The sequence below is a fragment of the Rhinopithecus bieti genome, unplaced genomic scaffold (assembly GCF_001698545.2).
Source record: "Rhinopithecus bieti isolate Rb0 unplaced genomic scaffold, ASM169854v2 scaffold_7884, whole genome shotgun sequence".
NCBI lineage: Eukaryota > Metazoa > Chordata > Mammalia > Primates > Cercopithecidae > Rhinopithecus > Rhinopithecus bieti.
Window position 1 is genome coordinate 3553878 of NW_016806331.1, and position 26731 is coordinate 3580608.

The 26731-nt window shown below is 33.8% G+C and overlaps 1 protein-coding gene across 1 annotated transcript in view; it reads left to right on the forward strand.

Annotated features, from left to right (window-relative positions):
* Nucleotides 1–26731, forward strand: part of LOC108531943 (coiled-coil domain-containing protein 91) — a 192911-nt gene that overhangs the window by 75945 nt on the left and 90235 nt on the right. The window contains exons 3-5 of the mRNA XM_017875599.1: nt 19590–19682; nt 19779–19847; nt 22218–22394. Of these exons, the coding sequence (XP_017731088.1) occupies nt 19590–19682; nt 19779–19847; nt 22218–22394 (339 nt within the window). The remainder of the gene's footprint in view (nt 1–19589; nt 19683–19778; nt 19848–22217; nt 22395–26731) is intronic.

Genomic DNA, 26731 nt, shown 5'->3' on the forward strand with positions numbered 1-26731 from the left:
TATATCAATTCTTCCACTCTTTTTTCAAGATTTTTAGTTTCTTTGCGCTGGGTACGTAATTCCTCCTTTAGCTCTGAGAAGTTTGATGGTCTGAAGCCTTCTTCTCTCATCTCGTCAAAGTCATTCTCCATCCAGCTTTGATCCATTGCTGGCGATGAGCTGCGTTCCTTTGGAGGGGGAGATGCGCTCTTATTTTTTGAATTTCCAGCTTTTCTGCCCTGCTTTTTCCCCATCTTTGTGGTTTTATCTGCCTCTGGTCGTTGATGATGGTGACGTACTGATGGGGTTTTGGTGTGGGTGTCCTTCCTGTTTGTTAGTTTTCCTTCTAACAGTCAGGACCCTCAACTGTAGGTCTGTTGGAGATTGCTTGATGTCCACTTCAGAACCTGTTTGCCTGGGTGTCAGCAGCAGAGGCTGCAGAAGATAGAATACTGCTGAACAGCAAGTGTACCTGTCTGATTCTTGTTTTGGAAGCTTCGTCTCAGGGGTGTACTCCACCATGTTAGGTGTGGGGTGTCGGTCTGCCCCTAGTGGAGGATGTCTCCCAGTTAGGCTACTCAGGGGTCAGGGACCCACTTGAGCAGGCAGTCTGTCCCTTCTCCGATCTCAACCTCCGTGTTGGGAGATCTACTGCTCTCTTCAATGCTGTCACAGAGTCGTTTGCGTCTGCAGAGGTTTCTGCTGCTTTTTGTTGTTGTTGTCATTGTTGTTTAGCTGTGCCCTGTCCCCAGAGGTGGAGTCTACAGAGACTGGCAGGCCTCCTTGAGCTGCTGTGAGTTCCACCCAGTTTGATCTTCCCAGGGCTTTGTTTACCTACTTAAGCCTCAGCAATGGCAGTCGCCCCTCCCCCAGCCTCACTGCTACCTTGCAGTTAGATTGCAGACTGCTGTGCTAGCAATGAGGAAGGCTCTGTGGGCATGGGACCCTCCCAGCCAGGTGTGGGATATAATCTCCTGGTGTGCCCGTTTGCTTAAAGCGCGGTATTGGGGTGGAGTTACCCGATTTTCTAGGTGTTGTGTGTCTCAGTTCCCCTGGCTAGGAAAAGGGATTCCCTTCCCCCTTGCACTTCCCAGGTGAGAGGATGCCTCGCCCTGCTTCAGCTCTCGCTGGTCGGGCTGCAACAGCTGACCAGCACCGATTGTCGGGCACTCCGTAGTGAGATAAACGCAGTACCTCAGTTGAAAATGCAGAAATCACCTGTCTTCTGTGTCTCTGGCGCTGGGAGCTGGAGACTGGAGCTGTTCCTATTTGGCCATCTTGCTCCGTCGGCCTTCTCTCTGTTCTGTTCCATTTATCTATTTGTTGATTCATGTGACAATATAGTTTTGATTACTAAAGCTTTATACGAAGTACTGAAGCCAGGTAATGTCAGTCCTCCAACTTTGTTCTTCTCTTTTAATATTGTTTTGGCTATTCTGAGTGTTTGTCTCTCCCTGTAATCTTTAGAATCAGTTTGTTGTTATCCACAAAATATCTTGGTAGAATGTTAATTGAAATTTCATTGAAACTCTAGACCAAGATGAGAAGACCTGACATCTTGACAATATTGACTCTTCTGATTCATGATCATGGAATATGTCTCAATTTAGTAATGATTTCCTTCATCAGAGCTTTGTAGATTTTCTCATATAAATCTTATGCATATTTTGTTAGATTGGCAATTACTATTTCCTTTTTTGGAGGCTAGTGTAAATAGTAATGTGTTTTTAATTTCAAATTCCACTTGCTTTTGCTAGTGTAAAGGAAAGAGATTGACTTTTATATAAACCTTGCACTCTACAAGCTTACTATAATTCTGTATTAATTCCAGGAGTTTTTTCGTTGATTATTTGGGATGTTTTTATAGGCAGTCATGTCTCTTGTGAACAAAAGATGGTTTTACTTCTTTCTTCCCAAGATGTAACATCCTTTGTTATTGATCTTAACAGGAAAGCATCAAGTCATCATTAAGTATGTTAGCTGTAGACTTTTTGTAGATGTTCTTTATTAAATTGAGGACATATCTCTTATTTTATAGTTTGAGGGTTTAAAAAAAAAAATACTGATTTTGTTAAATGCTTTGTCTGCGTCTATTGATATGATCCTATTGTTTTTTTTTCTTCTTTAGCTGTCCATGTGATTGATTACATTAACTAATTTTCGAATGTTGAGCTATCCTTGAATACCTAGGGAAATACCCAATTGATTGTGATATATTATTCTCTTTATACATTGTTGGATTTCATTGCCAATCCAGTTAATTTGCTAATTTTTGAAGAATTTTTGTATTTATGTTCATACTGCTCTGCAGCTTTCTTATTATGCCTTGGTCTGTTTTTTTTTTTTTTTTTGGTGGGGGCGGGTAATGCTGGTCTGTTAGAATAAGTTTGAAAGTATTCCCTCTGCTTCTGTCTTCTGGACAAAATTATATTGAATTAGTATAATTTTTCCTTAAATATTTGATAGAATTCACCAAACCCATCTGAAGTTGGTGCTTTATGTTTTGGAAGGTTGTTAATTTTTTAATTAATTTCTTTAATAAGTGTAGGCCTGTCCATATTGTCTATTTCTTCTTTGTGAATTTTGGCAGATTTGTGTATTTTAAAGAATTGGTCCATTTTGTTTCGGTTAAAAAACTTGTAGACATAGATTTGTTCATAGTATTGTTTTATTTTCCTTTTAATTTCCCAGGGATATGCAATGATATCCTCTCTTTTATTTCCAACATTAGCAATTTGTGCCCTCTCTCTTTTCCTTGGTTAGCCTGGCTAGAGACTTACTGATTTTTATTGATCAAATAAAAACCAAATAACCAGCTTTTGGTTTTGTTGATTTTTTTTTCTCTATTTTCTGTGTTCAGTTTCGTTAATTTCTGCTCTTATTTGTATTTATTTTCTTTTGCTTGCTTTAATTTGCTCCTCTTTTTTTCCTAAAATGAAAGCTAAGATTATTGATTTAGTATTTTTCTAATGCTAGAAATATATTCGGAGCACTGCTTTTAGTACCTCTCACAAATTTTGATACATTGTGTTTTTTTTCTTTTAGTTCAGAGTGTTTTTAAATTTCTCTTGAGATATATATATATCTCATAAGTTATTTAGAAGTGTGTTGTTATCCAGGTATTTTGGGATTTTTCAGGTATCCTACATCTATAACTATCTAATTTCTACTTGAATTCCGTTATGATGGGAGAGTGAATATTCTATGATTTCTATTCTTTTAAATTTTTGAAGGTTTGTTTTATGGCCTAGAATGTGGTCTATGCTAGTGAATGTTCCATGTGAGTTTGAGAAGAATGTTTATTTTGCTGTTACTGGATGAAGTCTACAGATACCCAGTATATGCAGTTGATGACAGTTTTGTTGAGTTCAGCTGAGGTCCTTACAATTTTTTGCCATCTGGATCTGTTCATTTCTGATAGAGGTGTATTGAAGTTTCCAACTAAAATAGTGGACTCATCTTTTCTCCTTGCAATTCTGTCAACTTTTTCTCCCATATTGATTCTTTGGTTGTAGGTGAGTTTGCATCCAAATTGTTACGTCTTTTTGGGGAAATTGACCCCTTTATCATTATGTAATGTTCCTTTTTATTCCTGATAATTTATTTTGCTCTGAGGTTTGCTGTGTCTGAAATATAACTAGTATGTCTTTCTTTTAGTGTTAGCATAGTATATCTTTCTCCAACTCTTAATTTTAATCAACACATCTTTACATGAAATTTTTTATTTTGGACAACATATAGTTCAGCCTTTTTTGCTCCACTCCGACAATCTCTGTCTTTTAATTATTGTATTTAGACCATTACTGTTTAAAGTGATTATTGATCTATTTAGAGTAGTGTCTACCATAGCTATTCTTGTTTTCTGTTTGTTACCCTTTTTTTCCTAATTTTGTCTTCCACACTTTTCTGCCTTTTGTGGTGGTTTTATCTGACCATTTTATATGATTCCATTTTTTTCTTTTTCATCAAACTTATCAAATCTTTCTCTTTTTTAATTTCTTTTTATGGTTACTTTAAAGTTTGTACTGTACAATTACAACTAATCCAATTTAACTTTCAGAGGATACTATGCCACTTCACAGATAGTGTTAATATCTTATAATAACATAATAATTAAAATTCTTCCATTCTGTCCCTTGTATCTTTGTTGTCATTCATTTTACTTATACTCAGCAGATATTAATATATGTATAAGTGTACATATCAAATAATATTGTTGCTATTATTATTATTATTATTTTTTTTTTTTTTGAGACGGAGTCTCGCTCTGCCGCCCAGGCTGGAGTGCAGTGGCCAGATCTCAGCTCACTGCAAGCTCCGCCTCCCGGGTTCACGCCATTCTCCTGCCTCAGCCTCCGGAGTAGCTGGGACTACAGGCGCCCGCCACCTCTCCTGGCTAGTTTTTTGTAGAGACGGGGTTTCACCGTATTAGCCAGAATGGTCTCAATCTCCTGACCTCGTGATCCGCCCGCCTCGGCCTCCCAAAGTGCTGGGATTACAAGCTTGAGCCACCGCGCCCGGCCTGTTGCTATTATTTTAAACAAACCACTAGATAAATTAAGAATAAGAAAAATAAAACTTTTAAAATTTTACCTGCACTTGATACTTCTCCAGTGCCGTTTCATGTGGATCTAACTTACATCATTTTCCTTGTCTCTGAAGAACTCTTTTAACATGTCTGGTTGAACAGATTTTCTAGCAACAGATTATCTCATTTTATCTGATAAAGTCTGTATTTATCCTTCACTTTCAGGGATAATTTTGCAAGGTACACAATTTCAGATTTTTTTATGTATTATTATTATTATATCATACTATGTATCTCAGCATAGAAATCTAACATGTTCTGTAGAAAAACATGGCAATGCATACTTTTAGGAATTCATGTATACTCTCCTCTAATCTTATGGTTTAAAGTGTCCATCACCTTATTAAAGATTTTATATTAAAATTGTGCAGCTGCTATTAATCTTCTTTGATCCATGAAATTCTCTTTTCCTTGTAGGTCACTCCTAATACTTGCAATGCCATTTTCTACAAAGTTGTTCTGTACTTCTTGTTTTAGATTGTTGTTAAAACAATATTTAATTTAAAAAGAATAAAATTCCATCCATGATTTCTCAGTAAAGTGTCCTGTTTTATGGGCCTTTTCAATATTTATTCACGTGTACGTTATTTTACATAGTTACAGTGATGATAATGGTTTCAATAATGGCATATCTTTTCTTCAAATAACATTTTATAAACATATATCTAGCTTGAGGCATAGTTTTTATTTAATTATACCATACTCCTTGTTGTACATTTAAAATGTTTTGGGTTTTGCACTTTCTAAGGAATGTTGCCATATATATCTTCATGCATATTGTTTTTATTCCTTTGTATTACATGAAGTGCCCTGCTTTTACAAATAATCCATTGTCAAAGATATAAGGCTGATTAATAAACTTTCATGATATAAGAGTTTTATTTCCATGAGAGCTAAAAATTTTGACATTGATAATTCTACTTTACCTTTACAGCTAGATTCTTCAATTATGTTATTTCAATATTATGTTCTGGTCTTTGAATAGAACTCATGTAGACTGTCCTGTGTCCAATAAATATCTAGCTAAGGCTGACAATTCATTTGTTTTAAAACGTTTAATGTTTTTCATTTTATCACACTTGCATTCAGCTTATGAACTCTGTGCCTCTTATCACTTGTTTCAAGACTTTTCATTTTCCTTTTTTTATAACAAAATAATTTGGGTGAAATTCAATGTTCTGTCATAGAAACACAATACAAATGATAAGAGCTATGCACCTGAAACTGATTTCATGTCTGGGAGATTCTCACTCTGCAATAAAGTATTCCTTTGTCAACTGATTTTTTTAAAAGTCTGATTCTAACTATATTAGGCACATTACTGTGTAATTTATGAAAGTGGAGTTTATAAAATAGACATGCATGAAAAATTGAAGACTAAGTACGTAGTATTTTCTGATGATAAATTTTTAGGAATAGGAATTGTAGAGCATAAGGATGTTTATGACACTTAAGCATCAAATTGTTTCCTGAAAAGTACTGTGTTACATTATGCTACACTTTGCAAGTGTGCATTAATCTGTTTCTTTTCTCTTCTGCTATGGTATGGATGTTCATGTCCCTTCTAAAATTCCTACTGAAACTTCAGCTCCTTTGTAATGTCCATATCTCCAGTAGTAAGAGGTGGGCCCTTTGAGAGTTGATTAGGTCATGAGGACTCCACTATATAAATGGGACTAGTACCTTACAAAAGGGCTTAAGGGGCAAGTTTGGCTCTTCCACCATTCCACCATGTGAGAACATGGCCTTTGTCTGCTCAGGACATAGCATTCAAGGATCATCTTTGAAGCAGAGAACAGGTCCTCACCAGATACTGAACCTTAGACTTTCTAGCTTCCAAAACTAAGAGAAATTTTTATTATGTATAAATCACCCACTCTGTGGTATTTTGTTACAGCAGCACAAATGGACTAAGATACTTGCTAAAATAATTATCTTATATACATGCATTATTTATTTCAAATGCCCATTTGTAGGCAACTGTTAGGTTGAAATAAGTTTATGGATGCTCCCTTACTTAATGATGGTTTGACTTAGTATTTTTCAACTTTCTGATGTGAGAAAGCTGTATGCATTCAGTAGAAACCATAACCCCATCATGAGTTGAGAGACTTACAACTTAAAATAGTTTCAACGTAGGATGCATTTTCAATTTATGATATTTTTGACATAGAATGGATTTATAATGGCATAACCCCATCTTAAGTTGAGGAGCATCTGTACTGTGTTGTTCATAGGCACTCATAGGGAATAATAGAGTTGGGAAACATTTTCAAAAGCTATTTCACTTGAAAATGGTTGAAACAGAAATAATCCTCCGCTTAAATTCAGGATTGTCACAATCTTTGGCATTTAATAAAACATACACTGTCCAAATATAGAGACATCATTATGAAAATATAAACCAGGCCCGCCTTTTTAATGCTGATACATCTCCCAATTTTTGTGTCATTCCTAATTACTTCCTTAAGTCAAAGTCCTACTTAAATAGGAAGAACAACTTATTTGCTAATTTGTTTCTAATACCTGTTAGTAATATGGCTGTTTGGTTGAAGTAAATCTGCTATTATATTGCAGTTTTATGTTTTATTCATAGAAAGAAGCTTATTGCTATTATTTTGGGTTTGTAGTAACTTCTGTAAGTAGATTTAATCTCACAGTTTATCTATGCTAGGTTTTCTTTCCAAGTAACATTTAATTTGTTGGCCCATAAATGGGTGAAATGTTCGTGAATCATTTTAAGAAGTTTCTTAAATTTATTTAGTGTCTTTTAAGTCATGTTAAGTGGAGGCATATTTATGAATATGTGTGTTTAAGATAATCTTACCAGATCCCTTGGTCTTATTCAGTGTTTAAGTTTATGGAAGGTAAAATAAGATGCTCATGAGTTTCTGTTACAGAAGATATACTAACCCCCCCACATACAAACAATACACAAAATAATGTGAAATTTGTGAATGTATGATCAGTGGAATTTTATACCTGAACATGAGCCACCATGATTGCTTAGTCTAAAATTTAATGTACAAAAAACTGCCACGTGTGATTGTGATTAAATCTGTTTACAGTATCTTTTGTGACTCACATTGCAGGAAATGAGTGGTTTTTTATTTTGTTTTGTTTTTTTTTATTTTTTTTTACAAGAAACAAGTAAAACCATAGAACCTCTATATTTATATTTGAGTCTGAATCAAACATTTTCACTTGGAAGAATTTTTTCCAAAGCGGGGAAAACAACTATTTTGAATGCCTTTATTTTAGGTTAACTTTTCAACCTTTAACACCCTTGCATTAAGTATCTAATGTGATTAGTGGAACTCCATGGTTTGCATTTATTTCTTCAATTGCTAAAAAAAAAAAAAAAGTCTACTAAACTTTCAATTTTTAAAAAGGTGATTAATGGAATATCTTAGATAAGCAAAGTGTAATAAACTCTTCACTATTTTTAGATGAGGTCTACTGATACAGATTTCAGTTAATTTTCCTAATGCTTTTTTAAATTCTGGAAGGCCATCTTGTTAACCAGTGCAACCAGGGTAAATGACCACATGTAACCTATGTTACTGTGAAAACAAAGCAATATTAACTTTTCTTTAACTAGTGACTTTGATTATAAGTAGGAATAGTAGTGAAGCTGTTTGGCCTGTTTTCTTTCTCCTATATTGCCTTACTAGGTATGATGATAAGTAGTTATTGCCTAATTACAGAGCCCTGCTGTGAAATGAACACAGCCTGCATGTGTCCTGTGCCTTTAACCCAGTTTGTATACAAACCAATTAGTATACCAGTCTAAAGGTAGAGTTAATGATTGCACAGCTCTTAATTTTAGATTGATCATTGTCCTATATGTAAAAACTCTTAGAAGAAAATACAGTAGAAGATCTTCTTGACCTGGATGTAGGCAATAATTTTGTAGAAAACACAAAGCAATAGCCAAAAAAGAAAAATAGATAAATTAGGGTTTATCTGATTGAAAACTTTAAAACTTCTGCTACTTGAAAGACATTGTTGAGAAAGTATCAACAATTGCTGCTTAGTAATAAAAAAGAATCAACTACAGATACATACAACTAACTTGTATGGATGAGTATTACAGATTTTTTGGCAGAGCAATGAAACTGTGTATGCATATATGTATATATCTCATATATATATTTATATATCATCACATAAAGATGTGTCACACAGCTAAGTGCATAACTAAGATTGTTCAAAATTGTATAGCTAAGATTTGTGTATTTTCATGTATGTAAAATTTACCTAAAGAAAAAGAATTTTAAAATCATCATTATCAAGTAGGTAGTGGGTGGCATTACAGATGATAAAAGATTGGCAGAATATTGATAATTGTTGAAAGTGAATGATAGGTGTAGAGAGTTCCATTATTCTATTTTGTTTACTATCTATATGTTTAAAGCATTCTGCAGTAAATGTTTAAGTATGAAAAGACCAACCACAAACAAAAGAGGAATTACTAGTGCCTGTTTATTCAGAGAACACATTGAATGCAAGAGGATGTGTTGTCATTCTCTAGGTGATAGACTGAGGAGTATTAAGAATGAAGTGTTGAGAAAAGGCTATTTCAGGCATTCATGAAAATTCATGGCATATTTTACTTAGAACCACATTGTTATGTGTATGAAATGATTAGGAGTTTAGACTCTATATGATAGACCAGAGTTTTTGAGTCCTTGTTTGCCAAGGATTCTTTGAAGATTTGAACTCACAGTGTCATTGTACATAGCTCTGAAAACATAATACAAGGGCAATTTTCTGAAAAGGCCAATTTGCTGCTGTGAATGGCACATACTGTGTAATAAGGCTGTTTTAGATTTTTAGAGTGATCTGAAAAAGATTTGTGAAGTTTGAAAGTTTCACATACCAAGAACAAAAATATACTTTCAACTTCCTGGCTTATCTTTCTTGTTCACTCAGAGGTCATGGATCTAGAATACCAAATTAAAAAGGGAGTGAGTATGAGCTGGGATGATAAACTCTTGAGTGAGTATTCTGTATTTGCAGTAGATAGCAATGAGAAAGTGTATATGTTCATTTTAGATCAGAAACAAAAACCGATTTTGAAATAATTGACAATATTTTACAAGGGAACAGGGTTTTAAAGTATTTTATGATTAAATGTCAGAGTGTGTTTGTTTGTTTATTTGTTTGTTTGTTTTCATGAATGAAGGGAATAAGTGCCTAACTTGTCTCAGATTTTGGTATCAATTCTATAACTGTTTCCTATAAGAAGAAAGGCCTGTATAAAATAGTACTGAATATATGCAGGAGGCTTTTATAAGGTAACCTTGTTTATGTGTCCATATATAGATTGTATGTTACGACGGCTCACAGCTTAAAAGGTTTCTAGTATCCTGTATCTGTTGAAGTTGGAAGGAGAAGAAAATACGATGTTCTGTAATTTTTTTAAGTAGAAATCTGATGGTTTTAATTTATTTCTTCCAAGTTCTAGTTTAATGAATTATCTGTTTTGATCTAGATCTCTAATGCTTCTCCCTTAATGGTTAATTAGGATAATCCAGAAAAGGAGTCCTAGATTAAAAAATGAATAAATAAAAGAGTTAAGCAACATTTCTTAGTCTAGGTTATATTCCATTTTCTTGTCAGAGCTATAATTTGCTGCCCTTGACCTCTCTTCTAAACTTTAAACTAATACTTCAACAGACTTCTGAACAGCATACTGAAAGTTAATATTCCATTGGCATCTTTAATTCAACATTTCCAAAACCAAGCAATTTGCTCTGTTGTTCTCAAGCCTATTTCTCTTCCTTTTATCTAGTTATGACATCTCCATTTGTCCAGGTACCCAAGCTGCAGATCTTACTCATCTTTACTCATTCTTCTGTCTTCTCTGCCTGATTAATTGCTATCTCTTAGTGACTCTATGTTGTGAAATTTCTATTCTTCCTTTCTAGTCCCACTTCCCATATTGTTTTTTTTCTGGTTGATGAGTTTTCTTTGCCCCTTGAAATTTTATTCTTTTCATTTCACACACCACTCTGCATCAGGTAGTATCATTATCATACAAGGAATTAAAAAATGTTCTATTTCTTAATTTGCAAACATCCAGACAATTTGACCTCATCCTACCTTTGTTAGTTTAAGCTCCTCCCACAGCCTTCACATATTCATGCTTGTGTTCCTGGAGTACCCTTTATTTCTCCTAGAATAGGAACTAACATGTTCCTTCTGCCTAGAAAACCCTCTTTTCCTTTTTTTCTGTTAGATCCCACTTTTACCTTGGAGCCCTTCTCACATTTAACTATACAAATTGTTTCTGATATGCCTTGTCAGAAATTAAACAATTATTTCCTATACCTTTACCTAGGTATTTTTTCCTTTTTAATGTGATCTTATGTTTCACGTTACTTTTTCTTTCATTAGATTATGACAAGATCTTTAGGACCATGTATGCAATCTGTTATACATATACACATTTGGTAAGTTGAGTTTGATTCCCCAAATGGATTCTCAGTGAATGTGTGCAGTTATTCAAATGGCGAACACTGGCTTATCTTGCTACTTTATTGAACCCTAAATATACAAAATTATGCCTTAGGTTTGCCTTGATATATGGTTATTTGTAGAGTTTGGATTTACACTTGGATGGTGCATGGACACATCCCTTTGTTATCTTCTCACTTTGTGATACAAATTATGATCTGGTTGATCTAAAAAGAGGACATTGATAGTTCATGTTGTAGAAGTGGCTAAAAGTCCATTTGCTCTATCCTCTTTTTATTCACTAGCTGAATGTGGAGGGCTTTATGTTAATAGGACAAGATGGGGCCACAGAATGAAAGGAGACTGGGCTTTCAAGTTTTTATTTTGTTTTAACTATTATTAATAGAATTTGTTAAATTAATAGAATTAACAAATTGTTAATTGTTTAACTATTATTAATAGAATTGTTAAATTAATAGAATTAACAAATTAATAGAATGAAAGGAGACTGGGCTTTCAAGTCACTGGTGATGAGACCATCTATGAACATTGGACTGTTAGAAACATTAAAATTAAACTGATTGTATTAAACTCTGAGACTAAGGGGTTGTAATAATAGCTAATATTGCCCTAATCATCACTGCATATATTATTTTTATTAATGGCTGCTCTCATGAAGACAGTACATGGTTAAACATCTTGAGGAAAGCATGCATGGTTTTAAGGGAATTGAAACCAGGTCACATGAAGAATCACTAATGCAAGTGTCAGTGTCTGATCTGGAGGAGAACTTTTGGGAGATGTGAGGAAAAGCAGGATTTTTTTTTTAATTTTTAAAAAGAAGTTAGACTGTTTTTTGTGACTCAAGCAGACCGAGTTGAGTTTGTATGAAAACAAGTTTTTAGCTCATTATAACATAACTTTCTAGCACAGTGGAACAAACTAGTAGGAAATGGTATTTTCTGCATATATATGGGGATATTTACTCTGGGAGACCACTTGTTTAGATTGTTTTTGTTAACAAACTCTTACATTTGTAAAGAGTTATAACACTTTTTAAAAAATACTTTCACACAGATTATTTCAGATGGTCATCACGTTAGTCCTGTGAGGTGGCATTTCTTTCATTTTGTAGAAAAACTGAAGCGATGTTACATGACATGACCACTTCATCTGAAGGAGCTAATCCTTCCTCTTCTCTTACTTTTTTAATTTCATCAACCTTTTATTCCCTTCACAGGTCATAATAACTTCTGAAATTACATTATTCCTGTATTTATTACTTGTTTGTGGTGATTTTCACCTTTTAGAATGTGGATGTCTGAGAGTAGATACTTTCCACCTGTCTTTTTTACTTGTTACCCCAGTCTTATGACTACCTGGTACAATGCAGGCAATCGGTACATACTTATTAATAAGTATATGAATGATTTGTCCTTCATTCTGCTAACAAATGTCAGACCTAAAACCAGAACCATGGTCTTCAAATTCTATGTCCCTTATACTTTCTGTTGGTAGTAGAACTAGATAATGTAAATTTCCTTTCCATCATAATATTCTATCATTCTGACATTTGCTCAGATTATCTAGTTTGTCCTTCTCCACTTGTTTATTTTTGTACAGGTCTGTTGGTGCATTCCCTCCTATTATTCATTGATTGGATTATTCATTCAATAAGCATTTGCTAATTACTTACCTGGCCTCATGCTAGGAGTTAGGAACATACAAACAAGAAGAAAACAGGAGTCCGAGTCTCAAGGATACACTCCTGTTAACCTCAAACATCTGAAAAAAGCAGTGAGCAACAGTGAAAACAGCTGATTACTATGGAACTTTATCAGGCAGAAAGGAAAAGAACATACTTATTGTAAAAATAATAGTTAAAACAAAATAAAACTGACCACATAGCAGTAATGCCAAGGGATATAGAGAACAAGAGACAAAACAGGCTGAGAAAAAGCAAATAAAAGAGGCTGTGTAGAGCAAAGTGTTTGTAAATTTTTATTTATTCTTTAATTCATTCATGTATGCATGAATGCCTGTGTTTGCTTTATTCCATAAATACACTGAGAGCCTCTAGAGGGTAAACTTCTGTAAGGTCTAATGGAAGCAACAAATGGATGGCAGGCAACAGAATGTTTGATAGTACTTAATGCCAATAGAAAGAAAAACTACTATGACGATGAAAAAAAAGAAAAATGAGACTAGCAGTAGAGCCATTGGCATTGAGACTTAGACATGTGTGTGTGACACTATTAGCATGTACTCTTGACAGTTTCTCAAGATAACTGAGATAAAGGAGCATTTTTTTAAAACTCTGTCAGGGGTTTATACTTGTACAAAACAGAATAAAATTACTAGAAAAACAAAATGGAAAATAAAGTATAACTCTGATGTTTTATTATTAGGTCCAATAGATATAAAAATTAATAAATGTTTATAAAACTTGCTAAACACAAACTATAAATTTCTATACTGTGGTAACAATAGTTTACAGAACCTGTTTACTGGTTTTTGACCATATGATTTCTATATCCCTAAGCCCTTCAGTCTAGGGGAATGGTGATAGCATCATTGGTCATAGGCCTCTAGGAATAGCATAGCCCTATTTCTCTAGGGTTATTTAACAAACTGAATGATAGCACAGTAAATTCATTTAATGTGCCCCTGATGGAATTGTTGTGCTAAAGAATTTATTCGTTGTAGAAGTCTGCCCATCAGCAACAAATTAAATTATATCTTATGAAACCTATTGAGGTGGAGAAGAATGGCATTCATTTACAAAAATTTTCTATCACAATTTTTAAATGCTGAGATTTGTCTTGGGGCATAGATAACAATAATTTAGAAATTTATTTTCCTCTGAACAATTCATATTTCAATTGTGATGGGTAAGATTGTATGAATGTAATATTTGTGAAAAATAATCACAAAATAAAACTTGGGCAGCCAACTAGCCAAGAGAGATGACATTTGGAGAATAGTACCAATATAAGTCCTGTGGAGATACTTCCTCTACCATTTTAAGATGGAATACTATGCAGCCATTAAAAAGACAAGGTCATGTGGTTGTGGGAACATGGATGGAGCTGGAGGCTATTACCTTTAGCAAACTAATGCAGGAATAGAATACCAAATACCTCATGTTCTCACAAGTGAGAACTAAATATAAGAACTCATGAATACAAAGAAGGGAACAACAGACACTGGGGTCTACTTTGAGGGTGGAGGGTAGGAGGAGGGAGAGGAGCAATAAAGATAACTCTCGGGTACTGGGCTTCATACTTTGGTGATGAAATAATCTGTACAACAAACCCACGTGACACAAGTTCAACTGTGTAACAAACTTTCATGTGTAGTCCTGAACCTAAAATAAAAGTTTTTCTTAAAGATTTTTTTTTCCCAAAAAAGCAGTTCCTTCTGCTCAATCATGGGAGGATAGAAAGATTAGGAATTTATTAAAAACAATAGAAACATTTCAGCAGACAGTATCCTGCCCCACCACCTTTTCTTTTTTTTTCTCACTTCTATATTAGCTAACCTATACCTTTTCTCCTTCTGATGTTTTGACCTAGTGTCATCGTAAAGAAATTTAAAATGTTAGTCTTAGTTATATATCAGTTTGTTTAAATCTATTTTCAAAGGAATGCTATCTAACACTTACATTTATTATTGGCATGTACAGTTTTAGGAACTAATATCGAGTGATAATTTAGTTGACATTTGACTGTTTAATGGTGGGTATTAGAATTATTTGGGATGGTTAGATAATTTGCCAAGGGTTCAGAGCTGGATTTAGTGAATTAAAACAGTAATCTGTCCTACCTCTTAGTCCCCCTCCCCCACAAAATACCCCAGATCACTAAAATGACACATAAAGGGACTGAAACGAAGCCAACAAGCAAAAACTAACTAGGACAAATAAATATGAAAGGAGATAACAGGTGTACAATTGTCAACTGATTTAGCAGAGAAAAGCAAGTTGTAATCTTAGTTTATTGAGGTGAAACCCATGAAGAAGCTGGTTTGTCCTGCAAAACCCTCGAAAGCCATGGGTACAAACACTAGGTGCCGTGTAGCTCTGAAAACAAGAGGAATGGTTGAAAGTCCATATGACTTAGCAGTTGTGTTCCCAAGTCGTCTCGTGCACTGTTTCAGTCAGCTCAGGCTGCTGTTAAAAAGCACCCACCATAGATTGGCTTAAACAACAGGAATTTATATTTACAGTTCTGGAGGCTAGAAAGTCCAAGATCAAGGTTTCTGCTGAGTAGGCCTCTTCTTTTGGCTTATAGGTAGCCACAGTCTTGCTGTGTGCACACACAGAGAGAATGTGCAAGTGCGCTTTTCCCTATCCTCAGGACTTTGTCTAACCCCAGTTACCTCCTAAAGACCCTATCTCCAACTGCTATCACATTGCGGGTTAGGGCTTCGGCATATAAATTTGTGGGGGAGGGAGGGAAGTAAAAAATATTTAATCCTTAACACACACCATACTTAAGTAGGGGACTTATTGTACACCCTAGCAGAACAAAAGAGAAATCAAAGCAGATAATCTCTGAACTCATAAAGAGCAAGAGAAGGCATGGGACTAAAAACAAGGAGATTAAACCAAAGACCATTACTGAGCAGTGAGGTCTCCACTATGCTTCTTAACACATTGATCCTAGAATGCTGAAAGTTTGACTCATAGTACCACTTAGGAGACTGGAGAATTTTTTTCTAAGCAAAAAGACTGGCTCAAGAGAAAATGTTCGTAGAACTAACATTTGGGAATCTCCACAACCATGAAAAATTAGTTCAATACCTTTTGTGGCTATTGTGAAGCTTACTCACATACACAGAATTTCCTTTCAACATTTTTGTGTTTGAGGTTTTAATATGAATGAACATAAAATTGTTACCAAACAAAAACATCTCAAATGAAAAAGTTACTGACTCAAAGGAACAAATGAAAAGAAACTTCAAGGAAACAGAGACAGTCCAGAAGTAGGGACAGCCCTCCCCTTCAAGAAACTATAAAAAAATTTATATCGTTTTTTGTAGTTTTAATATAAATACAGTTTTATGAAGGTGAGAGGTCCTCCTACTTCAAGTGATCCTCCCACCTCAGCCTCCCAAGTAGCTGGGACTATAGGCTCATGCCACTATGCCCAACTAATTGTTGTATTTTTTGTAGAGACCAGGGTTTTGTCCTGTTGCCCAGGCTGATCTCTAACTCCTGGACTCAAGTGATCTGTCCATCTTAGCCTCTCAAGGTGTTGGATTTACATGTGTGAGCCACCTTGTACAGACTCAGGAAAACTATAATTATGATTTGTAAGAGAGAGAAAAGAACCAAATAACTGCAACAAAAATGCCCACTTCAGAAAGGGAGAATGATGAAATAAATAGCAGTGATTGGTCAGTAGTAAATACAAAGTATTTCTGGACAAAAAGAGCAAGGATTCCTTTCTCCAAGGGTGGAACAATTTCATTGATTAGTTGCTCTAGCAGTCCATGATTCTTTTCTGTAGAGGTGTCTCCTTTGTTAGAAAAGGTGTAATTTGGTATTTTTTCTAGAGTACAGTTTTTGAGAGTATGCAGTAAAATATAAAACTTGCTCAATCTTCAGCCTGTTAATATGGTTTCTAGGAGTTTCTCGTAAGGCTATAATTGTAAAGTTTCACAAAGATGCATGCACAAAATAAACATTTTTTAAAGTGAAAATTGGAAACAACATAAAAGTCTATAAAAAGGAGAATGGCAAAATATATATTAAATTTAACAAAACAAAACGAATAATGCTATACCATAGAGTTACAAAAGGTTACAGAATAATATTTATATATAAATTCATTATATAAAAATTTAATAAACAGCTCTCCAGAAGGATGTTTGCCTAAATGCTATCAGTGATTTTCTTTGGGTAATGAGACACTGGGAAATTTTCATTTCTTTATATTTTTTATAATTAACATATATCAGTTTTACAAAAATCAAAATATATTTTATTGAAGCATATGGATTTTGAGTAGCCTCTTGTGAATTATTTGTTTGCTTTACAAATTATCTGTGTTTAATTTTAAGATCTAAATTTTGGCTGGGCACAGTGGCTCATGCCTGTAATCCCAGCACTTTTGTGGGAAGCTGAGGTGGCAAGATCACGTGAATCCAGGAGTTCAATTCCAGCCTGGTCAACATAGAGGAGGGAGGGAGGGAGGGAGGGAGGGAAAGAAGAAGGGAGGGGAAGAAAAAGAAAAAAGAAAAGAAAGAAAGGAGAAATTTTCCCCTTGCCATTAAGTATCTTTCTGAATCATCTGTCTCAATACCAATTGCAATTTGTTCAGGAAATCATCTTATTTTAATAGTAATAGTAGTCTGAAATGACCAAATTGGAAGCATAGATTAGTCTTATTCTATTACAGCAAAATCAAAATGAGGTCTTACTTGACATACTGATTACATTATGTAGCTTTTATTTACTATAATAATGAGGTATAATGTACTGGGCTGCTTTTAGTATTAGATAATTACTACTACTGATAATGATTATATAGGGTATGATTATTGTTGAAATAATTAAAGACCTAGTAACTTACCTAGGCTCTCTAAGTCTCAGCTGACTCATCTGAAAATGAGAAGAATGTGGACGAATACAGCAGTTTGTTGTGAGAGTTTAATGTGGTACTACTACATGTAAAGCACTTTCAACAGTGCCTGGAACCTCAAAAGTGCTGTTATTATCTGTAAGTTTGAGAAAAGCCAGTAACCCAGTTGTATTTTCTCAAGTGAATCTGTGATTTTACTTAGGTTATATTTTATGTAGGATGCTTCTTTCAAACAGTAATTTCAGGTTTATTCTTAAACAAGTTCAAAAATTCTCTTCTATTGTAGGATACTGTCAGAATTAAGAAATGACATTCAGGAATGAATTTTATAAACATTACATTGTCATTTTAGCTAATGTACCCTCTTCAAATTTAGTTTTTATTGGACCAGTTAGGGAATTTAGCCCACTTATAACAAATCACTTAGTGATTTATATTAGTTTCACTTTGCTAACATTACCAGTTCTTTTTAAGCAATATTTGTGTTCTAATTATTAATAACTCCAAAAAATTTATTATATATTTTAATTCTAAACATTTTTGTTTTATTTGTGTTATGTTTACCTCGTCCCAAGTCTAAATTGAATATTTTCAGTCTCATAATTTTTTTATCATTTTTAAGTATAATTATTTGCCTGGTATATATCTTTGCATATTTTCTCATATGTATATTTCAAATAGGATTAGGTATTGTTTCTGATCCTATGAAATTCTCTGTGCATCTAGATTTATGTAGAATACAAAATTAAAGTATGTTATTAATACTTATACATTAATTATGTGGTAAGTCTACTCATTTGTTAATTAGCTGCCTTACATAATTTCATATAGTACTCATAATTTCTGAGTCATGTAATGATTTATATCACAGTTTGGATTTGTTGTTAAGGAAAAAAACACATCTTTCATGTGATTTTACTTATTCTCTTGAAAAACAGATGAAAAGTAGCATAATTAAAAACAAGAATAATAGACTATCTTAAGTAGACATGGACTACTTGGTCACTTACTCTCAATATAGACTCTCTCCCTAAAAATGTTTTAAATAAGAACAACTTTAAAAGACATAAATCTATTTTAAAATATTGGATGTCAGATGAGTTCATATTTAAAGGAGGCTTGGATATAAATAGCATTCCAAATCTGAGAAAATATCTTACTTGCCTTTAATAACTTAATGAAAAATATATGAGTAGCAATACATATTTTTTAGTTTTGTTTGCACATCAGTGAACTGTTCTGGAACAGTATTTGGCTCATGGCTATTGGAGATACTAAGGCTGCAAAAGTTGAATATTCTCAGAAAACTCTATTCAAACATCAAGTGCTTGGTCCATGATAACTGGTTGATAGGTATGTGAGCTTTTTCTGTAGCACATCAAAATGAAAATAGATACATTAACTTTATACACATTTATATTACCTGTTACATAATATTTCTTGGACTCATTTCATAGATTTAGTTTTTGAATCTGTGGTAAAATCTTGAGGTGACAACAATTAATAAATCTTTCAATTTTTTTTAACAATGCCTTACTAGGAACGCAAATAATCTATGATGATAGTTGTTCATCAAGCAGATATTTTATGTTTCTCAGTTATCATCTAATGGTTTCATTGCTTCTGTTGCTGCAAGTTAATAATAATCACTTTAGTGAGTAATTTTTCTAAACTTAATTTTGGAAAAGACATCATTTTCTGAATAATTTTTCAATTTTGACTAGTTGTTCTTAAGTTAGATTTCTTGTCATATACTCTGTTGAACTTAGGGCTAGGAAATGTATCTTGGCTGATTATAGAAAGGTGATTTTAGTGATTTTTTTCTCCTCAGCCTTCATTTTAGGGAACTTCTCATTTTTTCCTTTTGTAACTACTTCAATATTTCTGGACAAATGAATTCTACCAGCTGCTCTCCTTGTTGATAGATCATCTGTCTCAGAGCCATAATATAATTTGCTTATCATTTCTTGTAGCATCAGAGGCTCCTTGAAATGCTAGATACAGAGAAGGAACTGTTAAAAGAAAAAATAAAGGAAGCTTTGATTCAGCAATCTCAAGAACAGAAGGTAATACTTTCACTGTGCTCAGAGTATAGAAAGAATGTGTTCTGTTACCTCAAATAATACATTTAATGTCTTTCCAACTGTCTTATCATTTGACAGGAAATATTGGAGAAATGTTTGGAGGAAGAAAGGCAAAGAAATAAAGAGGCATTACTATCCGCTGCAAAGGTATTTCCATTTGTAATAGTGGGTTGCTTGTAAGTGGAAATAAAAAAACTGAATATATTAATAATATGCTGAATCTTTTATATAATATTTCATTCCATAAAAATCAACATTTTTATTTTTTATTTACTTTTAAACTTAAGATATGACTACTTATATTCTTATTAAATTCACATCACACAATATAATGGTAGCGTTGAAATGCTTTACAATATAGGTTATTAGTTACTTGTTATAAAGAACATATATGTTGGGACACTAATATCCACCTGCGATTTGTTGGATCTAATTAGAGATTGTGTGTGCCTCTGTGTATCAAGGTAAGTAATTTTTTTTTTTTTTTTTTTTGAGACGGAGTCTCGCTCTGTTGCCCAGGCTGGAGTGCAGTGGCCGGATCTCAGCTCACTGCAAGCTCCGCCTCCCAGGTTTATGCCATTCTCCCACCTCAGCCTCCCGAGTAGCTGGGACTACAGGCGTCCGCCACCTCGCCTGGCTAGTTTTTTGTATTTTTTAGTAGAGATGGGGTTTCACCGGGTTAGCCAGGATGGTCTCGATCTCCTGACCTCGTGATCCGCCCGTCTCGGCCTCCCAAAGTGCTGGGATTACAGGCTTGAGCCACCGCGCCCAGCAAGGTAAGTAATTTTTAAAGCCAAGTTTAAAATAACTCATCTAAATCATGTATTCATAGATATAAGATATACACACACCAACAAATACACTTTTAACACTTACTTTTGAGTTTTAGATTTAAAATTAAATTTAGCAAACAAATATTGAATGTCTCATATCTATATATCACTATGCCAGGGTTAAATTTAAGGGTGACTATGATTTTGTCTTTTTCTTAAATAATTTATAATCAGATAAGAAAAATATTATTTATATACCAAGAGGGCAAGGAGGAATGCATTAAATTATTATGAGTATGTACATCATATGTCTATGTCTTAGAAGTTTTTAAACAATAAATTACTTTTGAATTCAGCCTGAAAGGATGGCTAGCATTCTGAACAGAGTTTGAATTTTATTCCACAAGGTAAGGGAGACATACTGATATTTTAAAAACATGTTTGTGATGTAATGGTAATTGACATTAACTTTTGGGAAATTAGAGGCAACAAAAGCTAGAGGCAGGGAAAGAATTCATAGAATGCATCAAAAGTCTGGCTACGAGATAGTGAGTAGTAGAAACAGACCAGTAGTAGTAGTTTGGAAAGAAAAGAAATAGGCAAATTCTGGAAATATGGAGAAGATGGAGTCAACATATATGTTTGATGTGAATAATGTAGAAGGTGGCCAAGTTGTATACTGCTAGAGTATGGATTTAAGAACAAAATGGAAAGTAGCACTCTTTCTTTGGAATAGAGTTTGAGGTGATTTAAAGCAAAAAGTCGAATTTTAGAAAATTTGTATCTGTTTTCCAATATGTATGTTCCTGAATGAGATTTATGGTAACATTAACAAATGTGATTTTAAAATTTTGGTACAAAGAAATGTGTCAGCATCTGGAGAAGACATGTAACTCAATAAATCAATATTTTCCCATAAAATGTTAAAATTATGTATCGATAAATGATTCATTCAGAGTACAAGAAAGGACTGTAATATAATAACATGAAATTTTCATTTGACATAATTTTATTTTCATTATGCCACCTAACCTTTAAGAACTAGTCCTTGTCAAGTTCTGATGTGAAATCATCAAGAATATCTACAATTTTCTAAACTGGCTACTAAATACTCAGTTTTTCCCACTATCTATCTGTGTGAGACTGGGTTTTCTTTATATACTTCAACTAAAAAACACCATTACAGATTTCACACAGAAGGGAGAAAAAGGAATTAATTTAGCTGTCTTGTATTAAGTCAGATATTAAAGAGGTTTAAAGACACATACAGTGGAATTTTCCTTTTTTAATTTTGGAAAGCAGTTATTTTCATAAAATATATTAATATCAATGCAGTTAATGATATTAATTTTAAATGAATTTTATTTTTGCTTGAATTTCTAATACGGTATGTATTAATACATGTGATCAGCATAAACAAAATCTCTTTGATATCCTCAATAATTTTAAGATTGTAAAGAGATCCTTAGACTATATAGTTTGAAACCTGCTACTTCACCCTAAGACCTGATTTCTTTGAAGATTAGAAATGCCATGGGAATTAAGTAGGAATATTTGTATAAAAAAGAATAATAGATTTTATTTTATAGCAGTTATTTGCTATGCATAAAAATAGCAATGTGACAACTAAACACTATAGGATCAAAGTTTTTTTTATCTTTTAGGTTAACCAAGTCTGTCTTACTCAAGAAATCATTATGCAGTCAATCTTTCAGATTTGTTCTGGTCTTTATTTATTTTGAAGCTTGAAAAAGAAGCAATGAAGGATGCAGTTTTAAAAGCCATAGAAGAAGAAAGAAAAAATTTGGAAAAAGCCCATGCTGAAGAAAGGGAATTATGGAAGACAGAACATGCAAAAGATCAAGAAAAAGTATCTCAGGAAATTCAAAAAGCTATACAAGAACAAAGAAAAATAAGTCAGGTCAGTAATATTAACTGTTTGTAAATACTTTTTTTCTCATTTTTCTCAAAATGAAGTACCCTTACTCTTTTATTTTACTTAAAACAACCTTAGTAGATATTTATGACTTTTTAATTTTTAATTTTCATTTTGATGTTAATATTTTGAATTAATCATTTTTAATATTTTAATGTGCTTTCATCTTTCTGATATTGAAAACTTAGTAACTGACCATTTTACCCTTTTACTTTATTTTCTAAAAGGTCAAAACAACATTTATGTTTAGTCATTGCAAATACATTAAACTTTGTGTTATTTTTCCTTTTCTCATACATAGAGACACACATGCACACGTGCACACAAACTCAATCAATACAAAATAATATATTTGTGTAGAAAACAATTTGATTCAATTAATTTATAATTCTAATTTGTAAATCTCTATACCTATAGTTGGTAACAATAATTAATAAAACCTCACAAATATTCTCTATAGTCTCATAAAGATACATAACGATCAACAGGTGTGGCCTACATGCAAAATAACTTTTGATTGTTTATCTGAACAATTAAAAACACTTAGTTTGTTTTTCTGTGATTAAATTTGCACAGTCCTATTTTATAATTAGTCTTTATATATATATATATAGGCAGAAGTACTTAAATAAATCTTCCCTTAAGTATCAAAAGCAAAAGAACTCGGTTTCTCATGTTCAAACTGTTAAATATACTACAATTGTTCATTCACATTATAATTGCAGCTAAAATGACTAACCTTTCAGATCAACCCATATTTTTTTTATGACTCATTAATCTTAATGAAGCCTTAAAAAGCTCACAGTTTTTAATACCCCAGATAAAAGTTACATTTTTTAAAGATGTCACTTGTTTACTCTCAGGAACACACAGTTACCCATTTATTACAAAAATTAAACAGATCTGTAGGTAGCATCTATGGTAAGATAACAGTACTACAGTAGCAGATCTTTTTTTTTCTTGCATTTTTTTCACTAAAGCAGTATTACCTTTTAATTCTTACTGTAACCTATCAATAAATGTATATTGAGTACCTATCGCATATAAAGTGTTTGTCTGTCACTTCAGTTGGTTGGAATTTCATGCCAGTAAGGTCAAGTTCATTGGCTAAGTTCTTATTTGGGAGAGTTTATTTAAATTTGTTTTATGACTCCAAACATTCCTGTAACCTCACATTGATGTGGGCCATTCATCCCTTAAATTGGNGTATGTTGGTTTCTATCCATTAGAAATAACAGCTACCTCTCACAGTCTTCATTGACTGGCCTTGTACTGGTGAAGAACCACACCAATCAACCTAATCAGAGATTTTGTGGGCCTCTCAAATGTTTATGCTAATCCATACTGCTGTGTTTGTTGTTGGTACCCCATAGCTGTCTAATGTACATGGTGTTCCACTGCTCGCAGATAGGTGAGACAGAAGCCAGTCTCCCAGGAGCCCCTGGAAAGATTAGAACTTTGGACATGTAGTCCAACTCTTTCCCTCCCCAGGGAGAAGCTGCAATCTGAGGTTTTTTGCCCTCTTTCTTGGACTGAGCAGGCGGGTGGGCTATAGCAACTGTTTACTTGTTAATTTAATCCACCATTTTTGTTCTCACTGGCCCCAGGCATCAGTAGTATGCCAGGTCCTGTTACTGCTCTGAGATAGGTAAGACAGAAGTGGGTAACCTGGGCAGTTTCTAGGAAGGTTGATTGGACATGTAATCCAACTTTCTCCCCACCAGAGAAGTTGAGAGCTGTGGATTTCCTTTGGATCATATGGCACTGTATTGGGTATAGGGATTGTGGTGAGAGTTAGGTCTTGAGTTTTCCTACCAGTTTCAGTGTAGTTGGTTTCATGGTTGCCCAGGTTGAAGGACTCTCTCAATTTGTGTCTGAATTTTCCACAAAGGGTATTTGTGCATGCATCGTTGTTAATTGAGTGTGTCCATGGAAGGACAAAGGATCCAGGGTTTTCCTGTTTCACCTCTTGTTGACATCATCTGGTATTTTAACATTTTTCTAAATTCCCAAGGTAAAGGAAAAAGTAAATTAATAATTATCTGATTATAATCATTAAACAAAATGAAAATTATGCTAGTTGTAAGATACCAGCTACAAGAAAAATAAGCATGTAGGAAACATGCAGTAAATATCCTTGAAGGGTACACTTCCCAGAAGATGCTTTTAATGACTTAATTGTATTTGTCCAAAATTTTCAAATAAGTTTATAGATGGCATTTATTAATTAATCATATTAGTTTCCTAGGAAAAGCCAATTGGAAAAACTAATATATTACTACAGATTGGTTTGTATAAAGTCCCATGAGTTTAATTAATTGCCCAAAATTAGTTTTGTTGCAAGACTAGAAATATAATTTATAAATGGACTTTACCCCTGGGCTGCTAGTGATAGGAATCTGAAATACTGCCTCTTCATTCTGTGCATATCCTGGAGGATTTTAATGAGTTTCACATTTATAATTAATGTCCTTGTTACTTCTTTTAGGAAAATCCCTCAAATAAAGGGCATTACAAAAGCTGACAGATCATTATCTGATAATAATAAGGGAAACAATAATAGTTCCCCATATTCAAGTTTCATTAAGTTGCCTTTATTCTAAGCAAATATATTGAGCTAGTTTAGCTAAAAGGTATTTTATTTATTTTGTTTTGTTTTTTTGTAGCTTTGCCTGCAGAAAATAGTAGCAGTAAGATAATAGCAGAACTGGTAGTGGTGGAGATGGCAATAATTAACAATATTGACTTATTAATTCAATTCTAAGTGCTGAGCACTTTTCTGATTTTTTTAGATGTTTCATCTTAATTCCTCACAACCACCTTATGAAGTAGGTGCTATTATTATCCCCATTGATACAGATGGGGAGACTAAAGATTACAGAGATTATGTAACTTGTTTTAGGCCATGTGACTTTTTAGAAGAGTCAGCAGACAGTATTCAAGTTCAGGCAGCGTAACTCCTGAGGCCTTGTAATTTGCCACTACTCGATTCTATCTCCCTGTGTTCTCATCTTAGTATAAAGTACAGATTGATGTCATTTATCATTTAATATTTGAAATGATCCTAGGAAATTAGCAGGTAAGTTCTATAGGCAAAACTTTAAGAAGGTGTTACTTTTATATATTCATCCATTCTGTAACATTTATGGTGCCTCTGCCATGTATTGGCACTGTTAGACATTTCTGACACACAACATTAAGCAAGATAGACAAGGCCCCTGTGCTTTCATAGAGCTAACATTCAAGTTGGAAAAGAGCTATGATACGCAAGATAATGCTGTGTGGTGCTGTGGGCTAGGAAGAAAAAATTCGGGGTCATATATTTAGCTGATAATGGTTGTAGGGGATTTCTTTAGACAATATAGTTAGGAAAGAAGCCAAACCCAGTAAATTTTCATTTCATATAATTCAATTTATATGAGATTCTAGAGAAGACAAAAGTGATATGAGAGAAGACACATAACTAGTTACAATATCTGGGGGCAGGGGAATTTTTCGAGGGCAATGATAATGTTTTTTATCTTGATTGTGATAGCGCTTCTATTTGGCAAAACTTACCAAATTACACACTTAATATTCATGAAAATTATATGTAAGTAATACCTTAATAGAGCTGATTTTAAAAAACAAATGACTTTCAGAATAACTGGATGGATGGTGATTTTGGATGTAATTTCATTTACTGAGGTGAGAAAAGGTTAAGTTTCATGGGATTAAAAAATCTAATTTGTGGCCGGGTGCAGTGGCTCAAGCCTGTAATCCCAGCACTTTGGGAGGCTGAGACGGGCGGATCACGAGGTCAGGAGATCGAGACCATCCTGGCTAACACGGTGAAACCCTGTCTCTACTAAAAAATACAAAAAAACTAGCCGGGCGGGGTGTCCAGCGCCTGTAGTCCCAGCTACTCCAGAGGCTGAGGCAGGAGAATAGCGTAAACCCGGGAGGCAGAGCTTGCAGTGAGCTGAGATCCAGCCATTGCACTCCAGCCTGGGCGACAGAGTGAGACTCCATCTCAAAAAAAAAAAAAAAAAAAAAAAAAAAAAAATCTAATTTGTGTGTATTAAATGTGTGATGCCTATTCATGAGCCTAGAGGAAATGTTGAGTAGGCAGTTAGAAATATAGAAATGGAATTCAGGGGAGTTGTCAGGGCTGGAAATAGAAATTTTCAATTAATAAGCATATAGTTTTTATTTAAAACCAAATAAATAAAAAGGAAATATTTTCTGGATAGGGTTTTATGACATTCTTTTATGGATTGTGTCCATCTTCTACCTAGAAAGAATATGGCCACTTTAGATTAACTGTGTAATACTGTAAATAG